The 26,868-nt window shown below is 41.4% G+C and overlaps 1 protein-coding gene across 2 annotated transcripts in view; it reads left to right on the top strand.

Moving 5' to 3' along the window:
* The window catches only part of LOC122555762 (S-arrestin-like), a 30,002-nt gene extending 13,488 nt beyond the window's left edge, over positions 1-16,514 (top strand). The window contains exons 7-14 of one of the 2 annotated variants that reach the window (XM_043701874.1): positions 2,959-3,043; positions 5,178-5,250; positions 7,198-7,335; positions 9,161-9,238; positions 10,218-10,241; positions 12,118-12,164; positions 14,565-14,574; positions 16,252-16,514. In XM_043701874.1, the coding sequence (XP_043557809.1) occupies positions 2,959-3,043; positions 5,178-5,250; positions 7,198-7,335; positions 9,161-9,238; positions 10,218-10,241; positions 12,118-12,164; positions 14,565-14,574; positions 16,252-16,327 (531 nt within the window). In that variant the 3' untranslated portion in view covers positions 16,328-16,514. Of the gene's footprint in view, positions 1-2,958; positions 3,044-5,177; positions 5,251-7,197; positions 7,336-7,379; positions 7,462-9,160; positions 9,239-10,217; positions 10,242-12,117; positions 12,165-14,564; positions 14,575-16,251 lie in introns of those variants that run through there. The other variant, XM_043701875.1, reaches the window with a different exon arrangement.
* Positions 16,515-26,868: the final 10,354 nt, after the last annotated feature.

Genomic DNA, 26,868 nt, shown 5'->3' with positions numbered 1-26,868 from the left:
AAGCTCAGGGTCATTTTTGCGAGCAGAACGTAGGTGTTTTGCGAAATGGTCAACCCATCTACGTTTTGTTTCCCTAATGAAGAGGAGACCACATTGTGAGCAGCGAATGCAGTAGGCTAGATTATGTGTCGTGCTGCTTCACCTGAAAGGTATGTGTGAGCCTTGAGAAGGGAGGAGGTAAATGGGCAGGTGTAACACCTTCAGCGGTTGCAGGGGGGTACTGCGGGGTTGGGGGGGGGGGTAGAATGTTTGGAGTGGAGGAAGAGTGGACGAGGGTGTCCAGGTGGGAATGGTCCCTGTGGAAAACAGTCAAGGGAAGGGAGGGGAATATGTGTCTGTTGATAGCGTCTCGCTGGATGTGGGAGAAATGGCAGCTAATGAAAATCTAGATGTGGATGCTGGTGGGATGGTAGGTAAGGGCAAAGAGAACCTTATAGCTGTTGCAGGAGGGAAGAGAGAGGGTGAGGGTGAAAGTACAGGAAATGAGTCAGGCCTGGTTGAGGGCTGTGTCAACAATGGTGCTGGGCAATCCTCATTTGAGGAAGAAAAAGGACATTTTGGAGGTTCCCTAAGACCTCATCATAACAAATGTGACAGACACAGGAACTGGGAGAATGGAATGGAGACTTTAGAGGGTGTGAGGTTGTATAGGCTAGGTAGCTATGGGAGTCTGTGAGTTTGCAGTGGATATTAATGGCCAGTCTATCCCTAGACATGGAAACAGATGTTGAGGAAGGGAACAGAGGAGTCAGAGATAGACCAGGTGAAAATGAGGGCTGGATGAAAATTGGTAGTAAAATCGATTAACTTTTCCAATTCCTGACGAGAGAGGGAAGCAGCACTGATGATATCATCGATATATCGGAGAAAGAGTTGTGGGTGCAGGCCAGAACAGGACTGGAATAAGGAATGTTCTCATATTTGTTTCACATCGAATTCTGTTTGCTCTAATTTCTCCCCACTATGTGTGTGTCTTTCTCATTCATTGCTTCAATCTTATCATTTTTATTGTCCCTCTTACATTTACAGTAACTCAAGATACAAAGTGACAGTTTTGATCAGACATAGAGTTTAATGTACTTAACTTTCTCTTGTCATAATGGAAAATAATAGACATGCTTCCCTCATGATTTAAATAAAGTCTTTTTGAATTATATTTGTGTATTTGTCCCTGAGGCCTGGTGGAATTATACCTGGCTGTCTTTACAGCCCAGAAAGCTGACTGTCAATTCTCTGTCACAATCTCCTTTGTGGTTAGTGTATACTCCTCCCTCATAGCCAAATGAATCAGAGATTTCCCAAAACACTGATTGCTCGGTCTTTATTGAATGCTGAGTTTGCAGCCTTGAGGAACATTATGCCAAATCTCAGCTGGCTAGCATGTTAATCACCTATCATCTCAGTGTTTGCATTTAATCTTTAAAATCATGTACATAGAGTCATAGAGTCCGACAGCACGGAGACAGGCCCTTTAGCCTAAACTGGTCCATGCTGACCAAACTGTCCATCCACACGAACCCCATTTCCCTGCACTTAGCCTATATCCTTCGAATCCTTTCCTATCCATGAATTTGTCCGAATGCCTTTTAAATGTTGTTAATGTATCCACCTCAACCACTTCCACTGGCAGCTCATTCCATATGCATATCACCCTCTGTGTAAAAATGTTGCCCCTCACGTTCCCTTTTAGTCTTTCCCCTCTCACCTTAACCTGATGCCCTCTAGTCCTTGATTCCCCAATCCTGGGAAAAGAGACTGAGTGCATTCACCCTATCCATGCCTCTTGTGATCTTATATACCTCTATAGGATTCCCCCCTCAGTCTCCTATGCACTAAAGAAAAATGTGCTAGCTTATCCAACCTCTCCCTATTACTCAGATTCTTGTATGATAAACTTTTCTTTAAAATCCTGAAATGTAAATATTAATTCTTTTTTGAATGTAAGTCTGTAGAAAAATGCAAGAAGTGGCACACTCTATGATGAATGAGATAGTGAGGAAAGTCCCGATTGGCATGGGTTAGATGCAAAATGGAGCTCCCTCTACATTCCCCTAAAATTAGCTCAGCTTTAACCTGAAGGATACAGTCTTTATTCCTTCAGTGTGACAGTTTGCAACGGTCATTTTGAACAGGCAATCTTTTGATCTTGTATCATAGGTGGCAGCTCATTTACAGTGAATGTAATGGAGAATTGTTGCTGTGTTCCTCTGGTTTCCTTGTACAGTTGGCCATTGCATGTAAGGGCCTTTGTATTACTAGTTTAGTATCAAGTTCGGGTCAAGCCGAGTTTTTATCTTAGTCATGTATCTGCAACAAGTGTGACAGAAAGGACCGACCTTTATTTTTCTGGAAGCTGTTAAACAGGAAAAAAACCGATTGCATCCAACTGTCTGTCACAAGGATGCTTTAACAAATTTGAGCCTGATTGGGATAATGACAGTCCTGTAACTTTTATTCTGTATATTGCATTAATTTACTTCACTCCTCATCTTCTTAAGAAAGCTTCCTGACAAACTGGTGTGCATAACCACTTTAATGATTATGTACGGCCCCACTTAGTTAGTTGGTAAATCCAACTCCGAACTGAATTGTAAGAGATCTATGAGCTGCAACAAAGTTCACTGATTTCAGCCTGGGTCACGGCAATGGATGTATTGTAGAGGGAAGACATGTTGATTGCTGGCTGCCAGTACCTATCCAATGATTCTTGCTAGCAGTCATCGTGAGTCTCAAGCAAGGACAGAACTGGGTTTGCCTGTGATGCTGCTACAGTTGAATAGCCCAGGGATACTTGCTAAACTTAGATATGAAAGAACAGACTCGGACGAAGCCCTAGAGAGGAGCAGGCAGCACCTGGGTGGCCGGGTTCTCAGAAAGAGTTGGCACTTTCAGGACAGGAAGAGAGAAAGTTAAAACCAAAGAGCATAGTTTGAGCTAATTACTTATTTCTTTCCTCAGGTATACTGCCACGGAGAGCCTATCAACGTCAGTATCGAAGTGGCTAATAATTCGAACAAGGATGTGAAGAATGTCAGACTATCAGGTATGGTGGAGCTGGTGTGCTTATGGACTAACTACCTGGAGGTTCTGAGTTCAAATTCCATGAGGGCAGGTTGGAAGATTGAGCTTGATAACACCGGATAGCTCTGGTCACTAGAAAAGTGACCATAGAAACCACTAGATTTCTAGCTCTGTGGGGAAGGGTATTGGCCATTCTTTCTTTCTTTGTCTGGGCCAGCCTTCATTAAATCCAGAATCACAATACAGCGTTATCTCTTAAAACTTTGCAATGTCTTGCCAATTAAACCTCTCTGTAGTAGAAACAGTGCGAGGTTCAAAAAGAAACGGCGACCACTTTCTTTGTGAGAAGATTTGTAGCTCAGGTGCTCGTTGTGGTTCTGTTTGCCGAGCTGGGAATTTGTGTTGCAGACGTTTCGTCCCCTGTCTAGGTGACATCCTCAGTGCTTGGGAGCCTCCTGTGATCTTTCCTCCGGCATTTGTAGTGGTTTGAATCTGCCACTTCCGGTTGTCAGTTGCAGCTGTCCACTGCAGTGGTCGGTATATTGGGTCCAGGTCGATGTGCTTATTGATTGAACCTGTGGATGAGTGCGATGCCTCTAGGAATTCCCTGGCTGTTCTCTGTTTGGCTTGTCCTATAATAGTAGTGTTGTCCCAGTCGAACTCATGTTGCTTGTCATCTGCGTGTGTGGCTACTAAGGATAGCTGGTCGTGTTGTTTCGTGGCTAGTTGGTGTTCATGGATGCGGATCGTTAGCTGTCTTCCTGTTTGTCCTATGTAGTGTTTTGTGCAGTCCTTGTGACCAGTTTCCTAAAGCAACAGGGAGTTGAGCCGTGATCCTGCCCCAAAAACACATTTTTAAAAATGCCGCTAAGATTATCCCAATGCTTCCACTCTGATTTCACTAATCCCTTTCACTAACATCAAAATGGTAACATAAAGGTAACCATTTGTTCACTTTTGAAATATGGTTTAACAAGAAATCAGATTGCATGTAAAAGCCAAGCGACATTTAACATCTTAAATTTAATGATGTGTCTGAAGCTTCAGTGTTAACTGCTGAGTCTCTCAGTAAACAGTGCTTCATTAGCAATCTCTGAGTTACCAGCTCAAATTTGTAAATCCCTGAGTGAACAGCACTAACAAATGAGCCTTTGATTAAAGTGTGTTACCCTAGTGAGTAAACACTAACAGGTAGCAATTAAATAAAAGCAAAGTATTGCAGATGCTGGAAAACATAAATGAAAGAAGCAGAATGTGCTGGAGAAACTCTGACAGCATCTGTGGAGATAGAGACCGAGTTAATGTTTCACACTCCATGTGACTCTTTTCCCTTAAAATATGGGACAGTTGGTCACTGTGTGTTAAAACTCTACCTTCTCAAGTGGATTAATTCAAAGAAGATTAGAGGGGTTATCCCTGTTCCATTGACAATGTCAATCAACGTCACTTATAATAGTTTTCTGGTCATTGTTACACTTGCTTTTCGTGGGTGCAAACTGCTGTCATCTTTCCTATTTTATAACAGTGACTCCACTTCCAAAAATACTTAATTGACTGAAAGTTGGAAAAGGTGCTGTTTAAATGTTAATTTTTCTTCCTTTCTCTCAATTTCTTTTGCACATTTTCCCGTACCAATATGTAATTTTTGTAGAAAGCTGCTCACAGTGTGCAAAGTGAGCTCGAAAAAGCTTTTTTTTACAAGATTAAAAACTTCCCAGTTTTTCTAAATAATTTGTCAAGAAACGAGCCTCAGCGATCTGCTTATATTTTTTAATGGCTCTACTAATCTGCATCACTTCCTTTTCTGATTTGTGTATCTGTGCTCCCTCTGCTCCACACGTTCATTTAGATTTTTATTATCTGAGCAGTCTGTGAGCTCCTTATTCTTCTTAATGAAGCATACCATCCTACATTTACCGAGAGTTCCATTTCCAATTGTGTGTCCATTCTGCAGATTAATTTATATCTCTTTTTGTGTTGCCAGTGTTTACACTGTACTCCTAATTTTGTTTCCCAAAGGGCCCAATTTTAACTCACATGAAACCCATCACCTACTTGGGGTTAAAATTAGGCCCTTTGACTTGGATTATGAACCATTTTTGCAACAGCGAACTCTGTGCATTTAGTGGGCCTGAAATTCTTTCCTCTGTTCTCAGTTGAACAAGTGACTAACGTGGTGCTGTACTCGAATGATACTTACACTGAGGAAGTTGCTTTGGAGGAAACCAAGTAAGTATAGCACTTTGTTCACATTAGACAAGGCTCAAGGATGATAAGAACTCTGCATGAGGACCTGAACTCTGTGGGGCAATCTAGTCTGTATAGCCAGGATGTGGATGTGCCGATATTGGACTGGGGTGGATACAATTAAAAATCACACAACACCAGGTTATAGTCCAACAGGTTCATTTGCAAGTACTAGCTTTAGGAGCGCTACTCCTTCATCAGCTAGCTACCCTCATCACTTGATCTCTGCTTGAAGGGAATTGCATGTGTACATCCCACTCAGGTAAGGCTGAGATGCCCTGCACAGTTAAACAGCCCATCGACAGCATTGCCACAAAGCACAAATTAAACAAAATCCATCTTTTAACTCCATCAGTCCTCTATAGGATCATAGAATCCTCACAGTGTGGAAACAGGCCGTTTGGCCCAATAAGTCCACACTGACCTTCCAAACAGCACCCCATCCAGATTGATCCCCCATATACTATCCCTGCAACCCTGTGTTTCCCTCACATAGGACCTCACATTTAGCAAAATTGTATTCTATCTGCTAGACCCTTGTCTACTCGCTTAACCTATCTATATCCCTCGACAGACTTTCAGTGATCTCCATACACTTTGCTTTACCAATCATTTAGTGTCATCTGCAAACTTTGACACACTAAACTTGGTCCAAATCATTTATGAATATTGTAAAAAATGTTGTCCCAACACTTATCCCTGAGGCACACTACTAGCCACTGATCTTCAACCAGAAAAACACCCTTTTAGACCATAAGACCAAAACACATAGGAGCAGAAATTAGGCCATTCAGCCCATTGACTCTGCTCCACCATTCAATCATGGCTAATAATTTTCTCAAACCCATTCTCCCACTTTTTCCACATAACCCTTGATCCACTTGACAATCAAGAACCTGTCTATCTCCGTTTTAAATATACTTGTTAATCTGGCCTCCACAGCCTTCTGTGGCAGTGAATTCTATGGATTCCCCATTCTCTGGCTGAAGAAGTTTCTCCTTATCTCTGTTCTAAAAGATCTTCCCTTTACTCTAAGGCTGTGACCTCTGGTTTAATCTCTCCTACCAATGGAAACATCTTCTCATCATCCACTCTGTCCAGGCCATTCAGTATTCTGTAAGTTTCCATTAGATTCCCACCCCATCTTTCTAAATTCCATTGAGTATAGACCCAGAGTCCTCAACCATTCCTCAAATGTTAAGCTTTTAATTCCTGGGGCCATTGCCATGTACCTCCTGTGAACACACTCCAAGGTCAGTACATCCTTCCTGAGGTTTGGAACCCAAAACTGCACACAATACTCCAAAGGGTTATCCCTACTCTTTGCTTTCTATTAGTTAATAAATCCTCTAGCCATGCTAATACATCACCCATAACACCGTGCACCTTTATCTTATTGTGAGGCACCTTGTCCAATGCCTTCTCGAAATCCAAATATATCATATGCACCGGTTTCTGGTTATCCACCATGGTGTACTCCAGTAAATTAATTAAATATGCCCTGCCTTTCATGAACTCATGCTACATGGTTTGGTTTGGTTTGGTGTGGTTGGTCAACACACACATGATGGTCTGAAGGGCTTGTTTTTATGGTGTTTAACTCTAAACTTCTGAACTTCATCAGTTTAAGGTCTTTGAATTCTGAGCAGATTGAGGAAGTCATGGAGAGTAGGAGTTTTTCTTTTCTATCTGTATTTTTAGATAGAGACAACAGAAAGTGGTTAAGTAAAGAACTGTTATAACCTCTGGTGAAATAACACTAGTGTCCATATGGCCGTGCAGGATACCCTTTTCAATATAGCTCAGAGTGGTCAGGGTCCCCCAAGTAGCAAGCAGGAACCTACTGGCTGGATATGTTGTAGGGCGGTAGGTATTTGGCTACTTTCGATTGGATTCTTTTGTTAAATGTCAATGTTCTCTTTTAACTAGTGACCAGATTACTTCAGGCTCCAAGTTCGCTCAGACCTACGTGCTCTTGCCATTAATGGCCAACAACCGTGATAAGCATGGCATTGCCCTCGATGGTAGGATCAAGCAGGAGGATACGAACCTGGCTTCTTCCACAATGTAAGGCAATAAGGTTTGATTTGGGGGAAGGGAAGGTGATGGAGTTTGAGAGGAAGGAAGGAATGGACGGTGCTATGGGAGAAAGGGGGTTGGGCAGGAGAGAAAGACTGAATGGAGGGAGGTGGGCTAGCAGAGGAAGGACATTCGGTGTATTAGCCTCATACTGCACCATCTTGGTCTGGGTGGTAACCGTTGTTTTGACTGTTTGACATACAATGGCGAGGACACTGGCAGAGCAACAGAAGTGAGAATGCTTTCATAGAATCATACAAACTCATTTGTGGGATATGGGCTTTGCTGGCTAGGCCTAATTGCCCTCAGTTTTTTTCACTCTGCCCATGTAGCTAGAGTCCCCCAAACCTGGAAGTGTTCTCGTTAATCTTAACTGCACTTTTTCTCATTCTCTGGCATGCTTCCTAAAATCCACTGCCCATGGTGCTCCAGATTTTAGAATTAGAATCCCCACACAGTGGAAACAGGCCATTTGGCCCAACAAGCCCACTCTGACCCTCTGAAGTGTAACCCACTCAGACCCATTCCCCTGCCCTATTACTCTACATTTACCCTTGACTAATGCACCTGAAGAAGGGCTTATACCCAAAACATCGATTCTCCTGTTCCCTGGATGCTGCCTGACCTGCTGCGCTTTTCCAGCAACACATTTTCAGCTCTGATATAATGCACCTAGCCTACATATCCCTGAACACTATGGGCAATTTAGCATGGCCAATTCACCTAACCTGCACATCTTTGGATGAACTGAACCAGTGTTTTAGACAGATTTGCCATAATTTCACTGTTTTTACAAACCTTGCCTTTACTCATAAGACCCAATATGGGCGAAACTTTATTAACTGCTTTCTCAACTTGCTCTGCCTCCTCCAATAATTTGTGCACATTTTTCCACAGGTCATAGGATCATGGGAATTAGGCACAGGAGTAGGGCATTAGGCCATTCTGCTCAAAGCCCTTTGAGTTTGCTGTGTCATTTGATAAGATATGGTCCCTCTGTCTTTCAGAATTCTGGATTTTATCTGCTGTCTCCTCATCCTTCCTACCAAAAGGAATCACTCAATAGTTCTCTGGATTAAATTGCACCTGCCACTTCTCCCCCTATTCTGTCAAAGTCCTCTTGAAGTTTATTTCCTGTGCTACTCACAGTTTGCAGCACAGTTTTGAGTCATCTACAAAAATCTGAAACTGAATTCTGTATGCCAAGGTCTATTTCATTGATATAAATTAGTGGTCATAAAGTCAATCCCAAGAGAACTATTTCCTGTCATCCAGTCAACTTTATATCCACCACTGTCCCTGACACTGCAAGAACTTCAAATTTGCTGACAATTTTTTTTCAGGTAACACCTTCTCAAATGCCTTTTGGAAGTTCATGTGCACTACATCTACACATGACTCTGCTCAACAATCTCAGTTACCGCATCAAAAAAGTCCCTCAAAGTTCTCAGCATTGGACATCTGATGTGATGATTGATGCTACATGTACAGACCCAAGCACCAAGGTCCGCAGAGCAGGGTTTCAGGTGAAGGGTCCAGGTTCATACTCCGGGCAGCGAACCAAGGTCCATAATGCGGGACATGAAATATCTATAATATGCGGTACAACATGAAGATGAGAAGAGATGCTCACACAAAGTAAGGAATTGTGTTGGTTGCTCTGCAACATGGGTTTGAGAAAATTGAAGCAGAATGAAATGATTGAAGGAGATATGGGGATACAGGGATTGATGGAGTGCCTTGGCGATATAGAGTGTAATACCAGAGTAACCCTAGAGTAACAGCAGATTAATCTGTCTTTTCTCTGTTTCAGTTTGAAGGAAGGGGCTGACCGGGAAGTTCAGGGGATGTTGGTGTCCTATAAAGTGAAAGTCAGTTTGTTGATTCCTGGGTGAGTGATGTGCACAATTGCTTAATTCAATTCATACTAAATTTCCAGGACATTTTGTACTGAAAAATCTAAATGGAGTCATTCCATTTAGAACCCTAGCTGTGTCCAAGTTAGGGCTTTTATTTTGATTGACAAGTAGCTGTGTTTGTTATGTTTACAGCTGCTAAGGGATATTACAACTCCCCACACAGGAAAAGACTGATACTCTTTCTGGATAGACCATTTGCATCTCAGTGTGAATCCAATTAGTCTAGATTCACCACTTCCTGAAGTATCAGACTTAGTAACACTCTTGTCTTTGACTAAGTTGATTCTACATTCAAGACCAACTTCAGAAACTTAATCATATATTATAGATAAACACCTCAATGTAGGATGAGTCTTCAACATCAGGCTGTACCTTTCTCTCAGATGGATGTAAATGATCCCAGTAAACTATTCAAAGAAAAGCGAAAGAGATTTCACAATGTCTTGGCCAATATCTAAGGTACAACCAACATAATAAAACGTTGGTTATATGGTCATTATTTTGTTCCTGTTTGTAAGATGTTGCTGTATGTTGGTTTTCAATATTTCCCACACATCATTGTAATAGTGACCACACTACCAAAACTATTTTAGTGCAATAATGAAGCAAAACTTTGTTTCACTACATTAGCATTCTGCCTTCAAAAACATTGTTGTAATTGCCCCATTTCATTGATGGTTAATTAGATACAGAGGACTGCCCAGGACCAAACCGTCTTTTATATTGCATCAGGCTCTTTGCGTTTCATTAAATGATACAATTTCCTGCCTCATCTGTTTCTCAATTACTCCTTCTGTCAAAACATTCCATGGATACTCTTGGCACTATTCACCCTCCACCATATCCCAGGGCAATCTCTTCCCTACATTCTTTACACTCTAAATGAAATTAATTCAACTGTATTAAACACTTGTGCAAAATATTAACTTTGCTGTTTTTCCTTCCTTGCAGTGTGTTGGGTGATCTAACGGCCAGGTGAAGTATTGTCAATTGTCATTCTCCAGTTAATTAAAACCATTACTAAATAGAAAGGCTTCACTGTGGCAAGGAAATGAATGCAATTTTCCTAAATATTTCATATCCTGACTGGCCCAGAAAATTCCCCCGTCTTGATTTGGAATGATTTGTTTTAATTATCACCTTGCGAAAATAGAATAGTAGATGTTTTTCCAATGATCAGAGCATCCTAAGGCCACGTTCCTGAGCTGGTGCAAACCCATTAATGGAGCATTTATTCTCAGCTGATATGTGTAACAGATACGGGCTAACACTACAAGAAATGTCTAGAGACACAGAGAAGCTACGAGAACAATGGGTAACACACACACACACACATACTGTACATATATTATTTCATTATCTGTTACTCACTGCATCTCCCTGTAACTATATCACTGTCAGATGGGGTCATTAAACATTTCACGGACAGGGTGTCACTGGAACAATGTCTTCGCTGACCATGTTATAGTGACTTCTGTTGGCTGCCAGTGTTCAGTAAGCCTTTGCCATTATGATGACCCCGGGTTGGTAAATAAGTAATTTAAAGCAGCACTAGTAGTTTTGTCTCTAAGCCAAAAGGTTGAGTTCAGAGATTTGAGGCTGTAATTTACGGAGTGTTGTATCTCATATGCTGCCATTGCCAGATCAGCAACCTAATCATTAAATAGTCAGTGGCCCCACAGCCAGTTCACACAGGGAACAGAATTTGTTGCCCCAAGGTGAGGCTTAAGCTCTCATGGGGGCCTTCCCACCTAACAGAGCTGCCATCCAATGTCACCAGCCAGTGTCTGTGTAATGCCAACAGTGCCAAGTTTGAGCAGTTGTCACTGCCGGAATTACACACAATCCGTGAACAATAGGAGGCTGTGGAAGTGGATGTAAAGGTTAGTCCAAGGCATTCCTGGGACTTGGCTGCCAGACTCCAGTGATGGTGATGGGAATGGGGGTGGGGGAGCCTCACTTGAGAGACCTGTGGGTAAAGTTAAAGGAAGACATGGATTGAGGCAATGGGGTGTGCTTCAAATGGGCACAGGGGACTCCCAAATTATGTATCTCCATACTCCCTGCTTATCTGACACCAATGTGAACAATGAAAACTGCTGCACTACCAAGGTAGTGTGGGTCAGCCTCTAGTAAGAAAAGCAGGGGAGATAGAATGAGGCACTTAACCAGCCATTGATTGACCATGAACATCTAGGGGTGGGATAAAGGGGAGACTGGGCAAGTACAAAGCCAGTAAATAGGCCACACCGCTGTTATTTCACAAAGCCACCTGCCTTCACACGTACCAAACCAGATAGTTACCTGCACGGAAAATATCTCTCACCCCTCATAAAACCCACCTGATTTTTACCCTCAGTACTGAAGGTGAAAATGACCCTCTTAAGCACATAGTCCAGTGCCACAGAGGGACTGCTGCCTTATCAGAGGACCAACCTTTGGGTTAAGCAGTTAAACAGTCAATGAAGCAAAAAAAGAATCCATGGAACAGATTGAAATGTAGGAGAGTTCATTCGATTCCCTGACTGACAGTCTGCTCCATTCAACATCACAAAATTCCAGATTGTCCAGTCACTTAACTCATTCTGTTAATGGGCTCTCACTGTGTACAGTTTAGCCACAACATTTCCTACATTATGACAGTGACCAAATTTTGAAAGTATTTCATTGGTTATGAAGCTTTTTATTGGGAGATCATTAAAGATGAATTCCTTTAGCGAAGAGTGGAAATTTGTACCCCAATAAATCTGGTTGAATTTATCACAAGTCACTAGTGTTTATGACATTATAATAGGAGTGGTATTGAGTGATATTTTAAAGGCTCGTTTGTTGATGCTTTTTCTTCCTGTAGTGATGCGACAGTGGAAATACCTTTCCTGCTCATGCATCCAAATCCTGGTAAGTTTCACCTTTCAGTAAGATATCGTGGAATTTAGCTTCTGATGCATATTTCTCTAGTTTGTTAAGCATTAACCCTACCCAGAGCTGCCCATGTGACAGGGTCTTGAACAAGGAATAGGGATGGAAACAGGAAGTGCCAACTGGAGGACTGAGTGCCTTCTATCGAATACTGAACGGCATTAGTGTAAGGTCTCTAAAACCTGATTTTGTGAGAGAAATTAATGAGATGGTTAGTTGCGCCCACCTTTTATTTAGGTTGGTCCTGGAACCTCTGCAGTCTGCCTAGTCTTACGTTAAACCCCAGCAGCAGTTTGTATGATATCAGTCTTCTCTTCTGCCCACTCCCCTACTTCAGTCTGATACAGGCACATGCTCAAGCACATTGAAAACAATGCTTTAGGAATTTAGCGAGAATCAGTTGGGTTGGGATGGAATGAGGAGCAATTGGCCAACTGAGCAACCAATTGAGGATTATGTGTCATTATAATAGGGGTGGTACTGAGTTGCCCCATTTTCATCTGAGAGAAGTCAATGGCTCAAGTGGCCCTGTAAGGACCCTACAAATATAATAAACAAACAATTCAATGAAATGTTTTAAGTAAAACAAATAGAACCTAAACTATTAAGGTTATTAATGTTTTTCATGTTTAATGTTTATCAGAATATCTCTGCATAGTAGAAGCTTCAAATATAACTCTGGGCACTGCATTTTGGAAGTGATTCGGGAATGGATGAATTGGAATCCTGTAGTAGGAATAGGATAGAAATAGCAGATTGGATATCGAATTATTAGGAACCCGAGATCAATTCTGCCATTCCATAGCGAAATCACGCTCGCAGAATTGACAGATCGAAAAGTCAAAGTGTCCCTATTGTAAAGACTCTATCTCCATCATATTTTCTGCAAACACCATTTTCCCCACTGGGAATGAATGAAAGCACCAAATAGTCCCTCATGGACCTTCATTCAGATGTTAGATTGTTACCTGGTATTTATGAACAAACTTGTGTTTCCCAACAATTCTTCCCTGGTGTCACACTGAGCTCAACAGAATGGGACACTATAGAACATAGAACATTACAGCGCAGTACAGGCCTTTTGGCCCTCAATGTTGCCCTTACCTGTGAAACCAATCTGAAGCCCATCTAACCTACACTATTCCATTATCATCCGTATGCCTATCTAATGACCATTTAAATGCCCTTAAAGTTAGCGAGTCTACGACTATTGCAAGCAGGGCATTCCATGCCACTACTACTCTCTGAGTATAGAGCCAACCTCTGACATCTGTCCTAAATCTATCACCCCTCAATTTAAAGCTATGTCCCCTCATGCTAGCCATCATCATCCGAGGAAGAAGGGCTTATGCCCGAAACGTCAATTCTCCTGTTCCCTGGATGCTGCCTGACCTGCTGCGCTTTTCCAGCATCACATTTCCAGCTCTGATCTCCAGCATCTGCAGACCTCACTTTCTCCTCATATGCGTTCTTAACAACACTATCAACCTGGGTGGCAACTTTCAGGGATCTATGTAGCCGGACACCAAGATCTCTTTGCTCATCCACACTACCAAGAATCTTACCATCAGCCCAGTACTCTGCATTCGCGTTGCTCCTTCCAAGGTGAATCACCTCCCACTTTTCCGCATTAAACTCCATTTGCCACCTCTCAGCCCAGCTCTGCAGCTTATCGATGTCACTCTGTAACCTACAGCATCCTTCTGCACTATTCATGCAACTCTACCTCAATGACCTTTGTGTCATTCGCAAATTTACTAACCCATCCTTCTATGTCCTCATCCAGGTCATTTATAAAATGACAAACAACACTGGACCCAAAACAGATCCTTGTGGTAGACCACTAGGAACTGAACTCCAGGATGAATATTCCCCATTGACCATCACACTCTGACATCTTTCAGCTAGCCAATTTCTGATCCAAGCTGCTATATCACCCTCAATTCCATACCTCCTTATTTTGTGCAATAGCCTACCATGGGGAACCTTATCAAACACCTGATTGAATTTAGATGGGACTATTTGGGACGGCCATGGGCAGACTGTAATTCATCTCAGTGCACCCACATTAGGGATGGTGAAATTTATCAGACAGGTCTTCAGGTCTCAATCAGTTGTGTAGACTGTGTTGGAAATGGTTGGGTTTGGTGTAATATTAACTACACCCAAATAACATGGCGCCATTTACTAATTCTTAGTTATAGTTTTAATCTAGTAAGAAGCTATGTGTCTCTGTTTATGTGCATTTCTGTGTCAGTCTCTCTGTGTCTGTGTCCCTGTGCATACTATACTATACTATTGTTGGACTTGCACTAATTCCTGTATTTGTTTCTCTTTTCCTAACTCTCTGGTTCTCTTGCTGTGGGATTCATTCAATAGAAAGTATCAAGTAAGAATCATTTTTTTAAAACATAATTCTTCTGTTGGTAGGTAGAGAAACTCCAAAAATGTTTTATATAAAAAAACGATTATGACGATCATTTTTGTTCCTAGTGTGGTGCAGGGACGGGTGAGTTGTGTGTAATCTCTTCTTTCACAGTATGCTGGACAACAGCCAATCTAGTAATCTGGTGTGATTACAGTTGCTGATGGTGGATCAGCAGTTAGCACTGCTGCCTCGCAGCATCAGGGGCCTGGGTTCGATTCCAGCCTTGGGTTTCAAGCCTGTGTGGAGTTTGTACATTCTCCCTGTGTCTGTGTGGGTTTTCTCCGGGTGCTCCGGTTTCCTCCTATAATCCAACGATGTGCAGGTTAGGTGGATTGGCCATGCTAAATTACCCATAGTGTTCTGGGATGTGTAGGTTAGGTGCATTAATCAGGGGTAAATATAAGGTAGGGAAAGGGTCTGGGTGGGTTACTCTTCGGAGGGTCAATGTGGACTTTTTGGGCTGAAAGGCTTGTTTCCACACTGTAGGAATTCTATGCTGACAATATTACACTGAGAGGGAGACTCATTTGTCTGAGAGGGGATTGGTCGTTATTAAATAAAATTTAGAGTTCAATCAATTAGTAAGTAGTTTTCAATGAATAGTTTTTGGTTTGTTACCAGTGTGATTAGGTATTTGTGATTAATCTTCAATTAATTGAATTTCAACATTGGTCAAGAATTAAACTTTATGATTAAAATTTACTTTCCATTAAATGAAATTGAATTTTCACTCTTCCGTTTCTACCGGATGGGATTTAATCAAATGAATTTAGTCTTAATTGAATGAGAGTTCAATCGGTTTGCATCCAAAGGGCTGTTTCATCAATAATGTGAATTCTTTATTTTTGGTATTAAGATTCCAGTTTAGTTTTGTTTAAATTAGTTATTTTAAATAGATTTACTACATCGCTAATAAGATAACCCACATAGGAATTTCATAAAAGTACATTATATTTTGATTTTAGATATCATTTGCAGATTTTATTTTCCTTTAAATAGTAAGTTTTTGTTGGTTTGTGTGGTCTGCCAATTTACATTTCTTTTAAGGATATATGCTGCAAATTTCCTCATGGGTTATCATGTTTGGCTGCTATAACTTCAGTGAAAGATCAATTGATCTGGAGTTGGTTATTCACCACTTGCACTTTTCCAACGTGATTATGGCTGATCTTATCTTGACCCTGTCCACCTTTACTTCTTGATATCCATGTCCAGCAAAAATCCCTCCATGTTAATTGAGTTTATATCCAGTGCTTTTTTTGTGAGAGACTACTGGATGACAAGGTGTTGCCTAACCTCTCTCCTAAAAAGACTAGCAGAGATTTTTAAGGTTTATGCTCTTGCTGCAACTCCCATCTTAAACAGCAAAGGTTTCTCTTCTTGCATATATCCAGGAGTTTCTATCAAAATTATTGAGAAGCTCTCTAGGGATTTTCCCAGTCTAACTTAGGTCATTTAGCCAGGTGTACCCATTGATTCTTTCACTGGTTTTAAGTCTTCAATGGGATTGGTTTAATCTGCATGGATCAGGATTCATTATTTATTTGGAAGAGGCTGTATAAACTGTTTAGTAGTTACATTGGTCGAGTTTGTGTTTGTTACTTTTCTAATTGGAAACTCTGCTGACATTCTCTTCAGAAATCCAGAGGAGGAAGACATTGCAATCGAGGACGATGGAGATGTTTCACCAGCCGATGATGAAGATGATGAATGACAGCTGCCGTACCTTACTGACCATGTAGAGTTCACTTGTTTGTAGCTCAATGATGTATGACTGAAATCTGTTTAATTGTTTAGCGGGTTAGGGTTTCCAATTTCTTCACATTTGAGCTGTAGGGAGAAGCTGAACAGGCTGGGGCTGTTTTCCCTGGAGCGTCGGAGACTGAGGGGTGACCTTGTAGAGGTTTACAAAACTATGAGGAGCATGGATAGGGTAAATAGGCAAAGTCTTTTCCCTGGGGTCGGGGAGTCCAGAACTAGAGGGCATAGGTTTAGGGTGAGAGGGGAAAGATATAAAAGAGACCTACGGGACAACTTTTTCACACAGAGGGTGGTACGTGTATGGAATGAGCTGCCAGAGGAAGTAGTGGAGGCTGGTATAATTGCAACATTTAAGAGGCATTTGGATGGGTATATGAATAGGAAGGGTTTGGAAGGATATGGGCCAGGTGCTGGCAGGTGGGACTAGATTGGGTTGGGATATCTGGTCGGCATGGATGGGTTGGACTGAAGGGTCTGTTTCCATACTATACATCTCTATGACTCTCTGTCTCTGGAAGAAGCCAGGAAAGATTCTGCATCTGAAGGTGGAGTTGTTAGATCATGGAAAGTAAATACTTTATGAAACTCTTTGGGCTGGTCTCCATCTCAGACACAAGTTCAGAATCTCAGAAAAGGATCAGGATTACACTAAGTTTGATTCAATCTTTAGAAATTGGGTTAGTAACTTGAATAGCAGATTATACAAGGTTACTATTTAATGGTAATTAACTGTGAAGTGTCACTTGATAGATTGAGTGGCAATCATAAGTTCTTCAATGTAAATGACAGCAAAATAACAATGGCAAAGAGGGCTGAGATTATAATCAGTGCTGAAATCCATCACACAGAAAGCAAATGATTCAATCAGTCCCACAAACACTACAATGTATTTATCCTGAATTAGAAAACATAACAAGAGTAAACTTTTAAGAGGCATCTGAGCATCATTCTCACTGGTTCTAATATTATTTGGTTTGAGTTGAACATTTGCTATTCTCTATAAAAATATCCTAATCCCCCAATCAGATTCCAGGCTGCTCATTCCAGGTATCTGTTATTCTGTACCTTCTGGACTCATTAATTAGGCTCCCATCTATAACTCACTCCTAGACATCTCTTCTTCTATATATAGATACATAAACATAATGGTTAATGTGTCTATATATAGTCTGCCATTTGTTACTGGATATGCAACACTCTACCTCCGAAACAATAATTGTATCAAATGTGTTACTACCTCTTTTGGAGGTGCAGTTACTCTCTCTCGAATTAATCCTCAAGATATGAAGGTGACACTCTGATCATTCTGGCAGGAGTGAGGAAGTATTTGGATAATCTGGTTGTGATTTTACTTATTTGTGGCAATTAGTTTGAAATAAAAATGCATTCAAAACATTTGTTTCCTTCTTTCCAGAGTTGCAACGTATTTGGAACAATTGCAATCTTTTTGTATAAAATGGAATATTCACGGTTTAAAGCAATTTACATTTCCATATTCCGAGTAAGCAAGACTATTATATCAGTTCTAGATAACCAGGTGTACTGTACTATATGAGCTCCAGGGATCTGCCAAGCATTTTGTACTGTACCACACACACAGAGTTAGGGACTTTATCAGCCTTCCCACTATAAATTATACAGTTTATTTGTTGCCATGAAATTACTTATGACAAATTGAATTTCCCCTGAACTAAATCAGAAGAAAATGCATCAACACAACCTGTTTTTAAAGACAATGTTAAAGAGGCAATGAGAAAATGGCAACCAGATGATAATTATTTCTTAATATTTCACTATATCTCTTATGGCCTTGCTACAAATCTGTCAATGACAGCTAAGGCCACCTTTGAGTTTAAAACAGAAAGTACTGGAGAAACACAGCAAGTCAGCAATGGCAGCATAGAGGAAGAGCCAGTTATAGAGATGTACAGCACAGAAACAGATCCTTCGGTCCAATTCGTCCATGCCAACCAGATATCCTAACCTAATCTAGTCCCATTTGCCAGCACTTGGCTCATACCCCTGTAAATCCTTCCTATTCATATATTCATCCAGCCTTTTAAATGCTGTAAGTCATCACCTCATGTAGAATAAAAGTAACCCAGTGAACTGCATTGAGGATAGGACTGCCGCTCTGCTTTGATGTCACTCTCCACAACACCATGATCACTAGGGTGAACTGCAAGGGACAGCATCAATTTGCTTTCTGGCCAGAAATAGCCAGCGGTGGGGGGGGGGGGGTCCCGGCTCCTGTCAGCCAAGACTTTGAGAGTTTATTAGGCATCTGTGGAGAGACAAAGTTAATGATTCAACAATGTTCTGATGTGCCACAGCAAGAAACTGTAATGACCTCCTCAGGAGACAGACATGAGCTACAACCGACAGGGTACCCTTCATTGCCCAGTACTTCTCAGGAGCCAAAAGGCTATGCCATCTTCTTCGCAGCCCACAACACATTCTCAATGTGGATGAACACCTTACCAAGACCTTCCCCACACCTCTACTTCTCACCTTTAAACAGCCACCAAACCTCAAACAGATAGAATGATAGAGTGTCGACATGGATACCACCATTACAGATGGGTACTCCTCCCACTATGTACGTGGCAGGTACTCACGTGACTTGGCCAATGTTGTCTATCTCATACACTGCAGACAAGGATGCCCTGAGGCATGGCACATTGTCGAGACTATGACAACGGATGAATGGGCACCGCACAATAATCAACATACAGATGTGTTCCCTCCCAGTTGGAGAATTCTTCAGTGGTCTGGGACATCCAACCTCAAACCTTCAGGTGACTGTCCTCCAAGATGGACTTCAGGACAGGCAACAACGAAACGTGGCCGAGCAGAGGCTGATAGCCAAGTTCAGTTGGGATGGCCTCAACTAGGACCTTGGGTTCATGTCACACTACAGGTGACCCCACTGCACCACACACACACACTTCTACAGACCCATACACCCACGCAGACCCTCTCTCATACACTCCCACACACACACACACATCCTCTCACAGACTTATACCTCTTTACACTCACACTCACGTGCATTCAAATACACATACTGTCTCACAGACACTCATACCCCTCCGCAAACCCAAACCCAATTGCAAATGCACACATATAAGTTTGTGGGGTGAATTTGTACTTGCAGAATTACATCTTATTTTGCTCAAAACCTGCATGAATCCATGTAAGAATCCCTCTTTTACATTAGAATCAGTCTGAACATTGGGGTACAGACAGCCTTACACAGGGCATCCCACACCTTCAATGTATTATCTGGGCCAACATGGCAACTATTGTTAAAGTTCACTTGAGAATGTAACTTTAAGAAAGTTCTGGAATTTAAGAACTGAAACCAAGATGCCCATTCTAAAAGATGAGAGACTTAACAAACAATCCAGGTCTTTTTCAATATATAATTTCAGTTACTTCACACTATAACCTGTTGCTCTAGATTCTGTGTCCTACCATCTTATACTCCACAACCACCTGACAAAGGAGCAGTGCTCCGAAAGTTAGTGCTTCCAAATAAACCTGTTGGACTATGACCTGGTGTTGTGTGACCTTTAACTTTGTACACCCCAGTCCAACACTGGCACCTCCAAATTAATGATTCGAGTCCATTATCAGTCTTTGGAGCTTAAGGGGAGCTGGAAACATGATGAAAAAGTGCTGTAGAAACCGGGGTAGGAGGAGCAAATGGAGCAGACGACAAAAGCAGCTTGGAGTGAACAGGCAAAGGGACGTCAAATGGTCATAGAGGACTGATTTAAATGTGTTAATGGTAAGTGCTAATAACAGAAAATGGGTCAGCTCCATTAGGAGCTAACCTATACACACAAAGCACTGGAAGAGAGTGTATGAGGGGACTGGAGACAATAAATATGTTGTACATAGTTCATGCTCTAATGTTATTGAGCTCGATGTTGTGCCCTGAAGGCTGCAAAGTGCCTGAGTGGAAAATGAAATGCTCCAGCTTCCTTTGATGTTGCCTGGAAAATTTTCGCAGTTCTAGAACAGAAATGTGAGCATGGGAAGAAGAGAGGCTATTAAACTGGCAAGCAACCAGTAGGTTGGGGGCCATTCTTGCAGTCAGAGTGGAGGTGTTCTGCGAAACTGGTTACCCAGTCTGCATTTTATCTTGCTAATGTAGAGGTGACTGCATTGTAAGCAGTCAATACAGCAGACTAGATTGACAGAAGGATAAGTAAATTGCTGCTTCACTTCAGAATTATTTTTGGTGCCTTGGCCAACAAAGAGGGAGAAAGTTGGAAGGTTCCAATGGGAAGTTAAGAGTTGCTGGGAATAATGAAGAAGCAGATCAGAGCGTCACAGTAGAAAGCTGACAGAAGAGGGCAAGGAAATATGTCTTTGGTGATGACATCTGGTGGATGTAGCAGGAAAGCTGAAGAATGGTTCTTTGAATGCAGAGGCTGGCAGCATGGAAAATGAGGCCAAGGGGAACGCTATCATTGTTCTGGAAGGGAGAGGAAGGGCAGAAGCGCAGTAAAGGGGCTGAGGGATTATACGTCAAAGTAACATTAATTATTATATTAATATTAAACACAACTATGCATGGTAATACTACGTACTGACTTATGGTTACATTAGGTAAGGGTGAAGCTATATTCTTCATGTGCTCATGTCCAAATGTTCTCAAGTCTCTCATTTTAGAATGTTCTAACTCCACCCACACTGTGGTATTTATACTCAGTGACGTGCAGCACAGTGACATCAGCACAATGTTGCTTCAGGGTCCTGAAGCTCTCACATAACAGTCGCCACTTGAAATCTGTTTCTAGTTCTATGTAGGCTCCCATTCCATGTGATTGCTATTTTCTGCCTTTGTGATCTCTAGTAGTATGTCGATGCTTGTTGTTCTAAAGCAGTAGTATTGCCTCTAGGTGGGCTATTTGTGTGTTCAAGTCCTACTTCAGACTGAGACCTAAGTATGGAATGCTAATACTCTAGTAGAGTATGAAGGCTGTGCTATGCTATTACAGGGGCTGCTTTCTGGATGACATATCTTAAAGGGACACCAATGCCATGACATCACTTCAAAGTTCAGTTGTGTAAGTCATAGAGTCATAGAGATGTACAGCATGGAAACAGACCCTTTGGTCCAACCCGTCCATGCCAACCAGATATCCCAACCCAATCTAGTCCCACCTGCCAGCACCCGGCCCATATCCCTCCAAACCCTTCCTATTCATACCCCTATCCAAATGCCTCTTAAATGTTGCAATTGTACCAGTCTCCACCACTTCCTCTGGCAGCTCATTCCATACCTGTACCACCCTCTGTGTGAAAAAGTTGTCCCGTAGGTCTCTTTTATATCTTTCCCTCTCACCCTAAACCTATGCCCTCTAGTTCTGGACTCCCCGACCCCAGGGAAAAGACTTTGCCTATTTACCCTATCCACGCCCCTCATAATTTTGTAAACCTCTATAAGGTCACCCCTCAGCCTCCGACACTCCAGGGAAAACAGCCCCAGCCTGTTCAGCCTCTCCCTGTAGCTCAAATCCTCCAACCCCGGCAACATCCTTGTAAATCTTTTCTGAACCATTTCAAGTTTGACAACACCTTTCTGATAGGAAGGAGACCAGAATTGCACGCAATATTCCAACAGTGGCCTAACCAATGTCCTGTACAGCCGCAACTCCCTGATGTCCTGGTAAATATCTATCCCTTGACTAAACTTGGGGAAAACAGGGTAGTTGGTCATTGATAGGAATTAGATGAAGTACAGTGTGGAGAAATGTGAAATGATTTGTTTTGGTGTAAGAAAATAAATAGACAATATAAAACACAAGGGTACAATTCTGAAGGCATTCTTCACAGGAGCTCTGGGCTGGTTGCTGTATGTAAATAAGTAATTGAACATTGAAAGACAAGTTCAGATAATGGTTAATAAAGCTAATGGTATCCTGGGTTTTATCAAGGGCCATACAGCAAGAAAGTTTTATTACATTTGTATAGGACACTAATTTGGCCTCAGATAGAGCACTGTGTCCAGTTCTGGACCACACTATGAGAAGGATATGAAAGCATTGGTGAGATTTCAGAAAAAAAATTTTCAAGAATAGATCCAGCGATGAAGAATTCAGTTATGAAGATAGATTGGAGATGTTAAGAGTTTTCCTTGTAAAGAATGTAAAGGCTGAGAGGTATACAGATATTCATGCAGGGCACATACAGAGTAGAAGGGAGAAATTGTTCCCACTTGCGAAGGGATCGAGAATGAGAGGGCACAGGTTTAAAGTAATTGATAAAAGAAGCAAAAGGAACACAAAGAAATCTTTTTCACACAGGGAGTGGTTAGGGTCTGGATTGCACTGCCTGAGTTTGTGGTGCGAACAGATTCAGGTGAAACATTCAGAAGGGAGTTAGCTTTTTATCTGAGAAGGAAAAGGGTGTTGAGTTACAGGGAGAAGGCAAGGGAATAGCTCTCGATAAGTTGCTCATTTTGGAGAGATGGCATGGCCACAATCATCCCAATGGCCTCCTTCTACACTGTAGCAATGATGTGACATTGTGGTGATCATATTGGTTATTTATTGGATGTCGCTGTATGAAAAGTGACTGCTAACAGTTGCAACAACTGCCATTTGGAAAGTACACCCTAAAGCACATTGGGATGTGTGGAGTTGGAGAATAACATTTAGAGGACCAGCGTAGGACCTGATAAACTGCAAGGCCAATGCAATTTTTAAAAAATAGATAAGTCCCAGTACCAAAACCAAGCTTTGAGAATTCACTGGGTGGGGCAGACAGCAGTTTGAAAAACAAATGTCCATCTGAACTAAGACAATCAGTATCTATTATTAAGCAGCTGCAAGCTCTAAACCTCTTTAAGCATTTTATAACTCACTTTACTTTTTCAATACGTGCAGTTTCCAGATAAATTCATTCACTATTCTTGTGAATTTACAACTAAAGTATGTATGTACTGCTGGGATGTGAAAATTGGTAACATTTTCATAAGTCATTTAAATCCAATCATTTATGAATAATTTATCTATGTTCATCTGTAAATTTAGATTTCAGTAATTATTGTCTGTCAAAGGGCAGCACAGTGGGACAATAGTTGCACTGCTACATCACAGTGCCAGGGACCTGGTTTTGATTCCATCCTCAGAATCCAAATATCCCAATGTCTGCATGGGTTTCCTCTGGGTGCTCCTATTTCCTCACACAATCCAAAGATGTGCAGGTTAGGTGGACTGGCCATGCTAAGCCTATTTCCTGATTAGATTCCCTACAGTGTGGAACCAGGCCCTTCAGCCCAACAAGTCCACACTGACCCTCTGAAGAGTAACCCACCCAGACCCATTTCCCTCTGACTAATGCACCTAACACTATGGGCAATTTAGCATGGCCAATTCACCTGACCTGCACATCTTTGAACTGTGGGAGGAAACCGGAGCACCTGGAAGAAACCCACGCAAACACAGGGAGAATGTGCAAACTCCACACAGACAGCTGCCCGAGGCTGGAATTGAACCTGGGTCCCTGGAGCTGTGAGGCAGTAGTGCTAGCCATTGAGCCACCGTGCCATCCCAGGTGAAGGGCTTTTGTCCGAAATATTGATTCTCCTGTTCCTCGGATGTTACCTGACCTGCTGTGCTTTTCCAGCACCACACTCTTGATAAGCCATCCCATATGTAGGCTAGGTGGGTTAACCGTAGTAAATCTGGTGTTATGGGGCTAGGGTAGGGTCTGGATGGGATACCCTTCAGAGGGTTGGTGCAAGACTCAGTGGGCCAAAATGCCTCTTTTCATACTGTAGGGATTCTATGAACATATAAATCAGTAGTGCAGCCTGGCTTATGTGCGGTTCCCCTAAAACTGAAGTGAACACTTTACTGTAGACAGTCAGTTTAAATGGATTATTATACATTCTAAGATTTGTTTGCACTGTTGAGATTAGATTTTTATAATCAATTTTAAATGAACATGCCCAATTCTCTGTAGATGCCAAACACAGTGAGTCTAATTTGTGTTGCAAAGGTTTTGCTGAGGTTAAGATGGACAAAAAAACCGAAGAGCAACTGAGTGTCAATTGCCCAGTTATACGTTGGTCCCTTCTCCTGAAACTGATCAAAACATCCCAGAACAAAATAGTGTGCAGTCAAAACTTTGCACCTTCTTCATTGATCATTGGTTCTTTTTTCACAAAGTTACAATTTACTAAGACATGTGTTTAGTTGGAATGAAAAAGGCTTTTCCTGATTCACAGAAAGAGGTTGTTCAAATCCTTTGGCTTTCTCCATTATTCAGTTGGATCATGGCTGACCTGTAGTTCGACTCGACCTTCCTCCATGTGCATTTCTTCTGATATCCTCACTAAACACAAATCTATTGACCTCAATCTTGAAACTGTCAATCTACCCAGCATTCAAAATCTTTGGTGAGGAGAGATCCAGACTTCCACTTTTTGTGGAAGAGAGTCTAAATGACTTGAAGAACTTTTGAACAATTTTAACATTAAAATCTAATTGGCGCGTTGCAAGGACTTGTTTCAAAAATTTTAAAACTAACGTTTAAACAAATCTCTTTAGAAAACTCCTGCTCTATCTGTTCAACAACTCTTGAAACATATCCAGCCTTTCAAAAACCATTCAGAATTTTGTTTTTTGATTCTATTATGAATTCCCACCCAGACTTCTAAGTAAAAAATGAATAAAGTTGTTGCATTTTTATTTATAATTATGAGCTCCTATTCTTGATATCTTTCTAAACAAAAGCTGCTTTACCCTTCCATGGTATGAATTTCTGGTACCTGGAACTGCTATTGCATAGCAGTGATGTCTTATTCAATATCACTCCATCACTTTGAGGTGTCCCTAAAAAGAGGCACACACAGTCATTTTATGCAGTTTCCAGCCTCTGTATTTATTCATGGGCTTTCCTTTAAAGCCTGGATGTTCGATTATAACAAACAGTAACTACTGCACAGAACAAGCTAATTATTTGATCAATTTTATTTCATTTACATCTCTACCAAAGGAACCTGAAATAAACAACAACTCTTTTTTGTTAGCACATATTCAGTTAGTTAGTGAGAGTCAGCAGTTTCTACATTAAAGGGTTAGGAGAGAACAGCCAACAAAGTCCAAATTAGTGACTGGGTGCAAGGATTGTCGTTACATGGATAACCAATAAGCAATACAATTTCTGAATTTAGTGAACGCAATCAATAAAAAAAAACTTAGCTCCATCACAAAGCGCTTACGATATCAAAGCTTTTAATATGGGGAGAAAGGGGACAAATTTGGAAAAGACACTTTGAGTTGAAATGATGAAGTTGCAACGATTGTGAAGGGAATTAGCAAATAAGATTACAGGTTAATGTAACTCTGTGGAGAAGGAGTCAAATCTCCAGGGACAGAGCCTGCAAATAAGCAAAATCAGGATCAAGAAAGGGAAATGAATTTAGAGGGATCTTTGCCATCCAAAGGACAACTGAACAGCCAATGAAGTGACAAAAATGCATTTAGTTAGAATGAAGAAGGCTTCTCTTATTCACAGAAATAGATTGTTCAAACTCTCTGACTTGCTCTGTTATTCAGTTAGAAGTAAAGCTCAACTCCACTCCCCTACCATTGCTCCATATCTTTTGAAATCTTCACCTCATAAATCTATTGACAGCAATCTTGAAACCATCCCAGAATGCACAATCCTTGGTGAAGAGAGATCTGGATTTCCACTATGTATTATGTTTTATGTTTATTGTATGTATCTCATTCATAAATAACTAAACTATCATTCTATTAAGGCCTTGTATCAATCTGCACCACACTTTTTTTCCCAAAAACATATTTACTTCTTCAGGTCCTGTGTCCAAACTGAACACAGTACTCCAGCTAGTGTCTGATCAAGGTATTGTACAAATGAATGATATCTTTGTATTCAATCTCTTTGAGATAATGACGAACAGGTGCATTAGCCATTTTGATAGCATTTTGTACATGTGCATTAGCTTTGTCGTGCTTTGCGAATATGGACACCTAGGGTCCACTGGTTCACTGCAATTCCTAATCACTCACCATTATGAAACTCACTATTCTTTACAAATTGTTTCAGCTCTATGTTAATGTGCATTTCTACAGTTTGAGAGCAGGAGTTGCAGACATGGTTCCAGCCAGTGGAATCCACTTTGCATTGCTTGGCCTCTCAATGCCGGAACTTTATCTTGCTCGGGCCAATTTTTGAGCATAACTTGGATGTATGTGGACAATGCTCTCTATCCCACAATCAAAAACTTAAAACCCATGTTGTAACAAACCTGGGAGTCTTTTCAAAGCTCAGGAACTATAAAAAACACAGTAAATTAAGATGCATATTTTTTGCTGAATTCTCTACACACAAATAGCTGGATTCTATGAAGAGGCAACTGAAGTTGCTGTACAGGACTTTGGTTAGGCCACAGTTGGAGTACTGTGTGCAGTTCTGGTCGCCTCACTTTAGGAAAGATGTGATCGT

This window comes from Chiloscyllium plagiosum, chromosome 13, assembly GCF_004010195.1.
Source record: "Chiloscyllium plagiosum isolate BGI_BamShark_2017 chromosome 13, ASM401019v2, whole genome shotgun sequence".
Taxonomy (NCBI): domain Eukaryota; kingdom Metazoa; phylum Chordata; class Chondrichthyes; order Orectolobiformes; family Hemiscylliidae; genus Chiloscyllium; species Chiloscyllium plagiosum.
This window is presented reverse-complemented; position numbering and strand designations above follow the sequence as displayed.